The 13,546-nt window shown below is 44.6% G+C and overlaps 1 protein-coding gene across 1 annotated transcript in view; it reads left to right on the plus strand.

Moving 5' to 3' along the window:
• tada2a (transcriptional adaptor 2A) overlaps positions 1–13,251 on the plus strand; it is a 33,665-nt gene extending 20,414 nt beyond the window's left edge. The window contains exons 9-15 of the mRNA XM_084324788.1: positions 1,870–1,913; positions 4,032–4,142; positions 5,951–6,022; positions 9,156–9,288; positions 10,063–10,106; positions 10,732–10,811; positions 12,050–13,251. Of these exons, the coding sequence (XP_084180914.1) occupies positions 1,870–1,913; positions 4,032–4,142; positions 5,951–6,022; positions 9,156–9,288; positions 10,063–10,106; positions 10,732–10,811; positions 12,050–12,235 (670 nt within the window). The 3' untranslated portion in view covers positions 12,236–13,251. The remainder of the gene's footprint in view (positions 1–1,869; positions 1,914–4,031; positions 4,143–5,950; positions 6,023–9,155; positions 9,289–10,062; positions 10,107–10,731; positions 10,812–12,049) is intronic.
• Positions 13,252–13,546: the final 295 nt, after the last annotated feature.

Consider the following 13,546-nt stretch of genomic DNA (forward strand, 5'->3'; position numbering starts at 1 on the left):
CACACATACTATACACGCACACACATACACATACACACACACACACACACACATACTATTCACACACACATACACACATACTATTCACACACACATACACATACTATACACACACACATACTATTCACAGACACACATACTATACACACACACATACACATACACATGCACACACACACATACTATACACACACACACACACACACACACACACACACTCACACACAGAGTCTCTCTTTCACAGCATGTGTTGCTTGTGTTTCATCCACCGCGTGGTCAAGTGTGTTCTGACAAAAGGCTCGACACTCTCATCACCAATACTATTGGATAATAAATCTCACCTCGCTGTTTTTGACATTGCTGTCATTCTTCACATTAGGCCTATATGAGAATGTGTCTTGATACAGTATGTCTTTTGGGTTTTCAAATGGCTATTCACGCAGAGGACTATATAAGGGTATCTATATCGGTTAGTGTGGTAAATGAACACAAGTTTACCAGCCAACTGATGGCAACTGTTGTCTTTGGTCGGTAATCAGCCTACGCCAGTAGTGGACATTTTGTCGAGTAAACAATGGACTCTTTTCTATTTTAAGGTTAAATTGGGCAGCGAGGAAGCGGTAATGAAAGTGTCTGAATTGATGAATCCACCAGCCGCTGTGGTGTAAATTAGTACACTAGATAAGTTTCAGTTGTAAATATTAGTATTTCATTTTGTTTTTCACTGCCCCTTGTACACCGACTTGAGGAGGGTTTTATTTGAGAAAATTCAATTTGTAAATCCGGATTTTTATTTTGGCAGTCTGAGAGTTGTATGTTGAGTTGTTTTTTTGTGGAGGACATTTTCAGCTTTGCAGGATTTTTGGAGAAAGCATGGCACTTGAGACAAAAGTACAAAACACATTATATCCTATATAATTTTATATGAATTCCTCTTGTTTTTTGAAGTACATTGTTTACAGCTTGTTATGTTTTATTTTCTTTTTTGTGGCCATCTTGGTCTATATACTTATTGTTAAGTATACTATACTTATTGTTTGTGTCTTGTAAGCCCATATGGGCTGGGCATACATCTGTATGTAAGACACAAAAATAAAAAAACATAATTCAATCAAAGTACACTAGATACGTTTCAGTTGTAAATATTAGTAAATTCTAACCCTAACTAACCTGTCATGCACTTGTCCTAATATACTAACCTACACTGTAGCACTCAACACTTTGATGAACATTGTTACTCAGCTGATAGAGTTGTGCCCTTCCTGATGACTTGTCGTACAGAACTTGCTTTGGATAAAAGCATCAGCTATATGACTAAATGTAAATGTAAACTAGATCAGTTTCAGTTGTAAATATTAGTACACTAGATAGGTTTCAGTTGTAAATATTAGTACACTAGATCAGTTTCAGTTGTAAATATTAGTACACTAGATCAGTTTCAGTTGTAAATATTAGTACACTAGATAAGTTTCAGTTGTAAATATTAGTACACTAGATAAGTTTCAGTTGTAAATATTAGTACACTAGATACGTTTCAGTTGTAAATATTAGTACACTAGATAAGTTTCAGTTGTAAATATTAGTACACTAGATAGGTTTCAGTTGTAAATATTAGTACACTAGATCAGTTTCAGTTGTAAATATTAGTACACTAGATAAGTTTCAGTTGTAAATATTAGTACACTAGATAAGTTTCAGTTGTAAATATTAGTACACTAGATAGGTTTCAGTTGTAAATATTAGTACACTAGATACGTTTCAGTTGTAAATATTAGTACACTAGATAAGTTTCAGTTGTAAATATTAGTACACTAGATACGTTTCAGTTGTAAAAAATAACGGTGCCATCTAATTCTGTCCTCCTTGCAGGATCATCCGAGACCATGGACTGATCAACTTACGGAAATTCCAGAGTGAGTGGTCCTCTAGGTGCATGTGGGGCTGGGCCGCTGGGCGGAGAGGCATCTGCTGTCCACCAGCCAAATTGGATATGTATCTGCGTTTCTATAGCTGCACGTAAACAACCCTAGCGCAGTAACTGTGTGTGTGTCTCTCTCTCTCTCTCTTCCCCCCCCCCCCCCCCCCCCCCCCCCACGGGGACCTGGAGAGGTGGGGGCTGACGGAGCTCATACTGGTATTTACGATGGGAGACGGAGAATATTCCGGTGGGCTCTTTGCCGAGAGAGTGTGCCGCAGCATAATTGCCCCGTCGTGAATAGGTCCCTATGAAATGAACACCACTGGTCTAATGACGGAATAGATTGGGGCTTTATGAGGTCTTATTGATCCACGCCCAGGCCCGGCAAATACAATCCATTCCCTGTCTGGGGTTTATTCATCGGAGGTCAAGACGGCAGGGGACTCTATGAATACGTTGGTCCAATCAGACCTGTTTTCCTCCCCTGTCTCCGCTCAGCCCACTGCTCTCTCCAGGTGCTGCCCTGGGAAATTGGTTGTGTTTGGGAGTTGGAAGAGTGCTCTCCTTATGTTTTATTTATTTACCCGTCAGCCCTCCTCGCTCTCTCTCATTCTCTCTTTTGTTCTCTCTCTGTCATTCTCTCCCCCTTCTCTCTTTCTCATTATTTCTCTCACCCCCTCTCTTTGTCCCTCTCTCCATCTCTCTCTTTCTCTCTCTTTCATTATCTCCCTCTCTCCCATATATCTCTCCCCCCCCCCCCCCCTCTCTCTCTCTCTCTCTCCCCTCTCGCCTTATCTCTAGTCTTTCAAGACAAAAGGGAACCCAGAGTAGCTGTAGAGCTGCAGCCTGGTTGTCATGGAGACTGTCAAAAAGTGTGTATATGTGTGTGTCTGTGTGCGTGTGTGTGTGTGTGTGTGTGTGTGTGTGTGTGTCACATGCAATAATGGAAGCCGTATCCTAGCCTGGGAGGCTCACAGTTTGGCTCCGTGGTTGTTGCTGAAGGCAGTTTGACCAACAGTTTTATTGTGACAGTGGAGCTGCAGTGTATCCGAAGCCCCCCAGTCCAGACCCTTACTATTGATTAACTTAAGTGTTTGTCTTCGTTTCAGTCAGTGGGTGTTTATTGGTGTGCTGTCGCACGTATTGCACATTTTAAACATTATGCTCCCTCTTGATTCTGAGGAACTGACACTTCAAACCTTTATTTAAACTCAAAAGGCAACTGTGGTTTCCCTCATGTACAGTCACGTCGAGTGTACATACAGAAATAAGCAAAAAAAAACATATATAAACGCAAAAAGTAAGGATAACAAATCAATTAAAACACGTACAACTTGATTGACAAAGGTTGGAGACGGTGAGGAGTCAGGAGTGTCGTATCTATCATTAGTGATGATATCTGAATCGGAGGGCAGAGTGATGTACAGAGTCCAGTAAACTACACATAATGTGCGAAAAGCAACAAGGTGTAGAAATCTAGTTCAAGGCATTTAATAACCCAAAAAAAAACCTAATTGCTGTAAAGTGCAACTGTGCGCAGTGCAGCGGTTAATGACCCCGCCTGCCTCCTAACGGATACAGGCGTAAACCTCTCTTACCTCGAATTCATCGCATCCATTGCAAATTCGCAAAGACGGTGCATCTTCTGTTTTGTAGTGACTGCATTAGAGACACATGTCGTATTTGTATACAGGGCGACTCTGATGAAACACAGATCTCTAAATCCCCCCCCATGTTCCGTACAGTTCCCCCTGTTCATCTTTTTTAGCGCTCGCCTGTTCCTGGGCAACCGCGTCGATGCGAGCACAACGCGACCCTTAATAATGTGTGTGCCCTGGGACTGGGGGCGGGGGGGGTTGGGTGTGAAGTGATGGTGTGATGCCCGTCAGCGGTGCCTGCGCTCAGCCTCGACAGGGTGTCTCTGAGGTGGCGGTGAGGTCACTTGATTTGAGGTTTACTCCGCGGCAGGTTCTTATCTATGCTCGCATGAATCAGTGTGATGTGGCTCAATATAATACAGCCCCCCCCCCCCCCCCCCCCCCATGTCCTGCTTAGGCCGGTTCTTATCAACATGCTCTGTTCTCTCCTTTGTGTGTGTGTGTGTGTGTTTCAGTGCTTGAGCGAAACTACCCAAAGGAGGTGCAGGATCTGTTTGACGCCATGAGACGCTTTGCCAGGGTGGCCGGACCCATCGAGCATGACAAATTCATTGAAAGTCACGCGCGTGAGTATTTAGCTGCCCACACAATGGTAAATGGACGTCATTTACGTAGCACCTTTGCCTTAATGCACTTATGCCTCACATTCACCCATTTACTCACACACCCGACGGCGGAGGCGGCCATGCACGGTGCCGACCTGCTCATCGGGACATGCTCATTTGGGGTTAAGTGTTTTGCCCTGGGAGGAATTGAACCGGGAACCTTCCTATTATCCAGATGACCGCTCTACCTCCTGAGCCACTGTCGCCTCAATGCATCAATGCACACGTACAGATTGTACATGAAAAGATTTGATTTGCCCACAAGCACGGCAAACTGATTTCATAAGTTCCTCCCAGCCCACTTAGACATTGCAGGTTAGGTCATTAGACGTTATTGATTTAGGTCTGTCATAACCCATGTCATCAAATCTCAGCACTAGGCTGAGGCGTCTGTCGGTATATTGTGTTTTATTTCTTTTTCTTTTTCTTTCACATAAAAGCTAATGTGTTTGCAAATTGGTCAAAATCCATATGCTGGCTGGCTGGCTGTCACCCACCACATCAAGCCTTAGATTCAGATCAGTCTGAATGTTAAGCAGCCTAGATATCTGTGCAGGTTATTTAGAGGTTAGATGGTGTTCAGTGTGATATCTGTGCAGGTTATGGAGAGGTTAGATGGTGTTCACTGTGATATCTGTGCAGGTTATTTAGAGGTTAGATGGTGTTCAGTGTGATATCTGTGCAGGTTATGGAGAGGTTAGATGGTGTTCAGTGTGATATCTGTGCAGGTTATTTAGAGGTTAGATGGTGTTCACTGTGATATCTGTGCAGGTTATGGAGAGGTTAGATGGTGTTCAGTGTGATATCTGTGCAGGTTATGGAGAGGTTAGATGGTGTTCAGTGTGATATCTGTGCAGGTTATGGAGAGGTTAGATGGTGTTCAGTGTGATATCTGTGCAGGTTATGGAGAGGTTAGATGGTGTTCAGTGTCATATCTGCAGGTTATGGAGAGGTTAGATGGTGTTCAGTGTCATATCTGCAGGTTATGGAGAGGTTAGATGGTGTTCACTGTGATATCTGTGCAGGTTATGGAGAGGTTAGATGGTGTTCACTGTGATATCTGTGCAGGTTATGGAGAGGTTAGATGGTGTTCACTGTGCCCTCAAACCCCTTGAAGTTTACTGATGTTCATTTCCTCTTCCTCCAATGTTGTAAATGCAATGTGGCACAGTGGGCTACATGGATCTCGTTGCAAAGCGACATCTGAGCACACTTTGGATTTATGCCGAATGAGACAATTTAATCAGTAATCACATTTATTTGTCAGACAAAAATCGATGTTACAAAATGTCACGATGATCGTGAGATTAGCCTTTGCTCTCACTGCGCACTGTGGGTGTGTGGGGAGGGAGGGAGGGAGGGAGGGAGGGGGGCGGGCGGGCAGGCGGGAGTTGCTCAGTGGCCAACGGTGTCAGACTGTGGTTGTACTGGGCAGCTCCCAGGTGTGAATGTGAAGCAGGGCGTAGCTGAAAAAGAGCATCCGTGCTCAGCGAACCTACCCTGTAAAACTAAACTAAATTAAGGTCTATTTGGATATATAGTTTATCTGCCCACTAGTTCCGCCTTGCTCATTGCTCGTAGGGATTATTTTCATGCACGCCGCAGAATCTTTATAGGAAGCGAAAATCGGTACCATTTTCAAAGGGCAGTGTCCCCAGACATTTTCTGAAGTGTATATATGTAACTTTCAAAAACATATGGGTCTCGGAGACACGTGTGGTGTCTTTCAGTGTCTCTCTACTGACCACTATGTCCTCCTTGTGTTCCAGTGGAGTTTGAGCTGAGGAGAGAGATCCGCAGGCTGCAGGAGTACAGGAGAGCAGGGATCCAGTCTTTCTGCAGTGAGTCCCGGCAGAGACCCTTTCTTTTCAAGTGTACAGACTGCATTTATAGAACAGCTTTTATCCAAAGCGCTTTACAACTTATTATGCCTCACATTCACTCACGCATTCACACACCGACGGCAGAGGCGGCCATGCAAGGTGCCAACCCGCTCATCGGGAGCAGTTAGGGGTTAAACGTCTTGCTCAAGGACACTTTGACACACTGCCGGGAATAGAACCGGGAAACCTTTGATTACCTTACTCTACCTCCTGAGCCACTGTCGCCCCCAGACATACATAAAAACAGCACATGGGTAAATAATACTCTTTTCTGATTGGCCGGCAGGTGTGCGTTAAAACCGTTTAATGTAGGGCGGTTAGGTGGCGTAGCGGAGATTGCGTTCGTCACCAACCCCGGAGCTGTGAGCTGGATTCGCCTGTTCGAATCCAGCTCACAGCTCCGGGGTTGTCACCAGCTTGGCTGGCCGTTCACACTAATACAATTGGCTGTATTAGAGGGTGGGAGAAGCTGGCGGGGTGGGTCCGGGTCGTTGTAAACAGCAACTCCTACAGTTCGGTCGGGGCGCCTGCTAAGCGCGGATAGGACCTGAGTGGGATAGTGTGATCCTTCCACACGCTACGCCCTCTCAGGGAGGATCCGCGCTGCCAGGTGAAAAGAAGCGGTTGATTGGCTGGACGTGTGTCGGAGGAGGCACGTGATAGCCTCCACTCTCCCAGATGATCTGACTGTGGGGGGTAAGTGCGCAGCGACCAGGAAGGGGATTGGGAATTGGCATACCACTAACATTGGGATGGGAGAAAATCGGAGGAAAATGGAGGGGGAAAAAGATTAAAAAGAAAAAAAAACGTTTAATGCATGCGTAGTTCGGCTCGAGATTAATCACCGTTCTAAATTCATCCGTTACCCAACCTGTAACCCATAGCTGACTTACCAGGCAGACATCTCATGGTCCCCATATCAATAACCTTTTTTCCACGTCAAACACACGCGTGGTAGCTGTATCACTGTCAGTCGACTGGCAGCCTCAAGTACATTCATTGTTGTTGCATTGCTAGGACAACATGTATATGGAGCGAAGAATCCAGAGAGAAAACATAAGTAACCTCTGTCTCCCCCACCTCTCCTCAAACCTCCTGTAGTCTCATACGTCAACCTTTCCATCACGTAGACGGTAGATCTCATGGATCACGTTCCATCCGCTCTCCCTCCATCAGCGGCACCACCCACCTCCTCCTGAGAGTCTATACTTTGATATACTTTACCATTATCCCTTATATCGAAACCCGTTTTCCCCCCAAATACATCACTTTGAATTTTAATGGTATTTCTACTTTTTCCATGTACTTTCCATGTACTCAGTGTGAAAGTCTCGCCCCCATAGGAGACAGGAACTGTTCTATTTTCATCACGTTGGCGCAGCTTTTAATGCGTCAACTTCCTTTATTAGATTATACTGTATTCGGTCCCATCTGGCCCCCTCACACCCTCACACTTATTAACTGTGAAATAGTGGCTGGCATGGGATCAGCCCAGCTAAGCCTGTTAATAGTATGACTAATAGTACAGAAGGTGTAAATCTCATGGCTAGTCTATATACATTTAAAGTGTAAACTATAAGCTAGTAGGACAGTCTTTGCTCTCTACATTAGTGATGTACTGCTAGAAATGAAAGTTTCAGTATTTGTGGCCTACATATTGCTAGGAATAAAAAATTTCATTATTTATGTATTTGGAGCTGTTATGACCTATAATCTTCGGCCTAAACAATTATACATTATGATAAGAGTAGCATTCGGGTCTTGGTGAAACCACCACTGAGACCAAATGATTTCACCATTGTGGTACAACCTATCCTATACCATGGCCTGGGTGAATACTTTTTTCTGATTGGACAGCAGGCGTGCGTTAAAACTGTTTAATGCACACGTAGTTCAGCTCAAGATGAATCGTGTTCTAAATTCATCCGCTACCCAGACATCTCATGGTCCCCAAATCAATAACCTTTTTTCACATCAAACAAAACATGCGTGGTAGCTGTATCACTGTCAGTCGACTGGCAGCCTCAAGTACATTCATTGTTGTTGCATTGCAAGGACAACATGTACCGGTATATGGGGAGAAGAATCCAGAGAGAAAATAATATGTAACCTACTAGCCTAGTCTGTTAGTACATATAAAAACGGCACCATGAAAAAATAACAATAAACAAAATCCCGCCATCTCCCCCACCTCTCCTCAAACCTCCTGTAGTCTCATACGTTAACCTTTCTATCACGTAGATCTCATGGATCACGTTCCATCCGCTCTCCCTCCATCAGCGGCACCATCCTCCACCTCCTGAGAGTCTTTTTGGTCGCCACCCTTAATATGTACAGAAAATTCCTTACACAATTAGATGTCAGTCATTCTAAAGTGTTAATATACAATAGTAATATTATTAGACTACCTCTGGTATAGTGTCTCTGCCGCAAGGTTTACAACAATGTTGCTGACCAGGTAGGATGTGCTTCATCTCACTATTCAGCTGAATGCGCTCTCTGGCATCAGCTCGCTCACTGTACATCAAACACCATGAATTGTTTTTCACTGCCGTGTTTTATGCACACAATATTCTGCTGTATTGTTCTCCACCGCGTGTCGGGTGGTTCTTCACCTCCACGCAGTGCCTTGAAACCACTTTAACGCACACCTACTCGTTGATTACCCCCTTACCTAACCCGTATTTAGATAATTCCAAACCCTCGGGTTTGACCACGAGACCCCTGTGTTGTTGGGTCAACGTGCGCATTACGGGTCTGAATGGGCGATTCGGCCTACCTGGCTCCCACAGGTACACAGGAAGTAGTAGGCTGTTCTCTGTATTGACCTCCTGTACAGCTACACCAGGAAGTAGTAGGTTGGTTCTCTGTAATGACCTCCTGTACAGCTACACCAGGAAGTAGTAGGTTGGTTCTCTGTAATGACCTCCTGTACAGCTACACAGGAAGTAGTAGGTTGGTTCTCTGTAATGACCTCCTGTACAGCTACACAGGAAGTAGTAGGTTGTTCTCTGTATTGACCTCCTGTACAGCTACACAGGAAGTAGTAGGTAGGTTGTTCTCTGTATTGACCTCCTGTACCCCCTGCCAGGTGCCAAGGTGTACGAGCGGGTGAAGAGAGTGCGTGAGGACGAGCGCAGGAAGAGGACCATGCTATGTGATGTGCTGCAGTACATCCAGGATGGCCGGGCCTGTCAGCAGTGGCTGAGTAAACAGGCTGCAATGTGAGACCATGTTCTTTTTTTAAGCCTCTTGTCTAACACTAGGACGGTACACAACAAAGTGCATACTTCATTTTGGAATTCATCATCCCATTGCTTGGCTGTAGCCTCTGGCAAACTAACATTGGTCACCTTAATGTAACGCTGTTTTTAGATTTGATCGTTCCAACCAATGCTTGGCTATAACCTCTGGCAAACTAACATCGCTCACCTTAATCTAAAGCTGTTTTTGGTTTAGCCAATATGTCAGGTGTTCCGTACCGCAGTGTAACCATCGAAAATAACCGACCATCAAAACAATCAGCTGTTGCCTTTTCTGTTTCCATGTTATCAAAGCAGAAAGTTGAAAAGATCAGTTTTTTTTAGCTTATTGCTAAGCAACAGGACAATGACTAGTAACTCCAGCAATGATGGGCGTTTCTAAAAGACCATTTATCAAGTGATGTTTGCACTTTCATTGTCTGACGTAGTCATGTTTTTCTAAGACCTGCGTCTATCATCACGTAGGCACCGGGTATGCTGATATGGGTAGAGCAGAAATACTTGTTACTGTACGTCACAGCCCTACTGTAGTCCCTGCGCCAGGCTAAAAGATATCTCTTCAGCTGCTTTTCATCTGATGTGTTGTGCTTGGCTGTTCCCCAAGTTTTGTTTGTGCGATGATTCATCCTCTACATGGACGAGGATCCCGGAGAGTGAGAATGATAAACAAACTAGTCCCAAAATAGTGTGTAGTGTGTGTGTGTGTGTCAATAACTGTGTCCCCTCTCCACACAGTGACTCTGGCATTACTCCTGTGGTTACGACCATCACCATGTCAGGTAAGAGACCTCTCTCTAACTCTCTCTGCTCCCTCGCCCTGGCATAGCCCCAGGCACAGTCACGTTGATGTATTCTCAAAGACACCCCTCCATAAATACTCTGCACAAATACGACTTCCATACATATTTATCTCGTGCTTTTTCCCTCCTCATAATATATTTATTCTTGCTCGATCCACAAGCCATAGTGCGCAAACAATCCAATCCAATCCAACTTTATTTATATAGCACGTTTAAAAACAACAAGGTTGACCAAAGTGCTTCACAATCAATCAATAATTATAGTAAAAAAAAAATTAAATGCTAGGGAGAACAAATTTAAATGCTAGGGAGACTTAAACATTGGGAGCATTGGGGCCAGCCTAATGTGGGGGGGGCAACTCGTTCCAGAGTTTTGGGGGCTGCAACGCAACCGCATAAGACCCGGTGCAGCACAAGCGCCGTTCCACACACGGCTATATTTACACCATTCTCTCACCGTAAATATTTGTACTCTTGCCCCCTTCCAACGAGAGGGGATTAACTGGATTCCGACAATTTGTTGTCCTGTTATCTGAAGTGTGGAACGGCGTGTACGAGTGTTAGGACACCTGTCTGACTGTTATCGATTTCCTGTCTCCCATAGCAACGGGCAGGAGGAGCGCCCCTCCGCTCAACCTAACCGGCCTGCCAGGAACGGAGAAACTCAACGAGAGGGAGAAAGAGGTAACCGTGTTGTTGTGTCACTTCTCGGGTCCCAGAAGCAGGAGTGAATGAAGGCCTGTGTGACTGTGTGGCAGTGTTGTAGTCGAGTCACTACATCTCGAGTCCGAGTCGAGTCTGGAGTCCCCAGTGTCCGAGTCCAAGTCACCGAAGAAGAGCTCATTGTCCGAGTCCAAGTCATCAAGGTTGAGTCCAATCCACTCTTGGCAGTCAAAGAGCTGATGTACAAATTAAAAAAAGGTCTACATTAAACATAATTATTACATGGCGTTTTCACATTCGCCGAAATGCTTGCTTGTGATTGGTCAATAGCCCCCCGACAGCGGTCATTATTTTTCAATAATGACCGCTGTTTTTTCAATAATGACCGCTGTGCGCAGCTGTTCGCAATCAAGCCCACTGACACACACTGTTTCAGTGCAATTAGACACTGCCGGTGTTCTGCTGCCGGCGATGACAGGGGGCGGAGCGACGAGCGGAGCCAGAACGCAGCCAGAACCAGTGTTGCGAGTCGATGTAAAATGAATTAGGTATATTGTTAGTAAGTTAGCCATGTAATAAGCGGGATAATGTCCCACATCAGTGCAGCAAATCAGAGAACACCTGCCGCGGCTGCACTGACAGCGGAGTGTGTGTAGATTACAGCGGAGCCAGAACAGAGGCTGCCCGCGATAATAATAATCACTTTATTTGGGCTGACAGAGCCACAGAACAACTGCGATTTGTCAAATGAATTAGGTATATTGTTAGTAAGTTAGCCATGTAATAAGCGGGATAATGTATAGCTTTACTCGGTCATTGTCGCAAAATAATTGACCTTCACTGACGTTTAAAACACCTCGCCGAAGCGGCTCGGTATTTTAAACTACGTGTCGGTCAATTATTTTGCGACAATGACCTCGTAGCTATACATTATCCCTTACATGACACAGCGCCGGTCACCATTTCAAAGAGAGTTTATTTACTTTGTGACACAATAGCCAAACGAATGCACTCGTCATCGACATCTTCTGCCAAATGATTAGGGCCTATTACAAAAATAAACAACTGTATTTATCGATGAACAAGTCCGAGTCCGAGTCTGTACCTTCCGAGTCCGAATGCACTCAATGCTCGAGTCCAAGTCCGAGTCATCAGTGCTCAAGTCCATGAGTCCTGAAAAAATCAGTCCAGGCCTCTGACTCGAGTACTACAACACTGGACTGTGGTAACCCCCTCCCGTTTCTCTCTCGCCCCTCCAGCTGTGCCAGGTGGTGAGGTTGGTGCCGGGAGCCTACCTGGAGTACAAGCAGGCCCTGCTCAACGAGTGCAGGCGGCAGGGCGGCCTGAGACTGGCACAGGCCCGCGCTCTCATCAAGATCGACGTCAACAAGACTCGCAAGATCTACGACTTCCTGATCAAGGAAGGTTACATCACTAAGGCCTGAGGTCGGCCTTAGCATTGGCGGTGCTACCGCAAGGGAAGATTGGACTTTAGTTTAGCCCCCCCCCTATGTCGTTTTATACTCGTTTTGTAGTCAAATTATGATGTCATATCCTGTGAGAGGTTTCATCGCTGCAGCCTCGGGTCACATGTTATGAAGAACTCTTTCAGTGCTCGTGGCCATGCGTTAACACACAAACTGTCAAGTCGGATTCTTCTGGGCTGCCTAGGCCAGAAAACATGTGATTCAACAAACCATTTGTCTCACAGTGTGTACAAAACGGCAGCTTGCTCGAAAACGTTCCCTTTTTCCACCTAAATGGTTCACTATAATGTGTTTTAGCTGAGATATAGGATATCGTCGCTGGCGGAAGAAAACCTTGTAACTCCATTTTCATTTTAAATGTTTTATAAATCAACTCAGTAGATCATCCTCCATGTGTGTGTGGTTTTACAAAGTTTAAACAATGGGAAAGCATCAAACCGATCATCTGTCTAAACCTCGTAACTCTATTCGCCCTCAAATCTGTGTTTGTTTTTCCATCTCCTGAAAAGTTGCGTGTTTGGAGTTACGAGGTTTTCTTCCGCCTGCGACGATATGCAATTGCTGGATCTTCTTAATTCATATTTGATCTGCGACACCTAGTCTGACAGCAGCGGTGGGGAGCAGTGGCTCATTTGCATTTAAAGCACGGACACCGCCTGTCGAGAGCAGGACTGAAACAGAGGGGTGTAGAGGCTGCTAGAATGCATAATCTGAGTGGTATTTTCATAAAGAAATACTTCAAAGACATGTTTTGGGGACTTCAGAGACCTATATTAACTTGTTGAAAATGAGTGTAATATGTGACCTTTTAAAAGATTTAAACGTACGTCATCGGCGTCGGATCTTTGTGTATTTTGGTATAAGTATTGCCTTGTATGTTCTTCAGTTCAAACGAACAAATATCTTTTGCCATTGCTTTTTTTTCACCAACACGGTTGTCTGTGAAAATTAGGTTGTATTTATTTCTCCTGTAATAATAAAAGGTTTTCTGTAAAAGAAAGAATTTGTATTGTGTTTTATTTAACCATGTTTGTCACATGGGGGTTTCTTTTCTTTTTTTTAAGGTCAAGAGGAGTTTATTGTTCTGTTTAAGTGTTGCTGAATTTCCTTCTTTTGTCAGTATTTCCCATTCAAGCACCTGGTGAAAGCAACAAAGTCGATCAAAAGGGACAATATTGTGATACAAAAAAAAAACCTTTTCTTCCATTTAGGACTGTTTTACACATGCGCATCTTGTGGTTTACGCCAGAGTCCTTAGTTACTATGGCA

The sequence above is a fragment of the Notolepis coatsorum genome (assembly GCF_963971535.1).
Source record: "Notolepis coatsorum genome assembly, chromosome: 1".
Lineage (NCBI taxonomy): Eukaryota > Metazoa > Chordata > Actinopteri > Aulopiformes > Paralepididae > Notolepis > Notolepis coatsorum.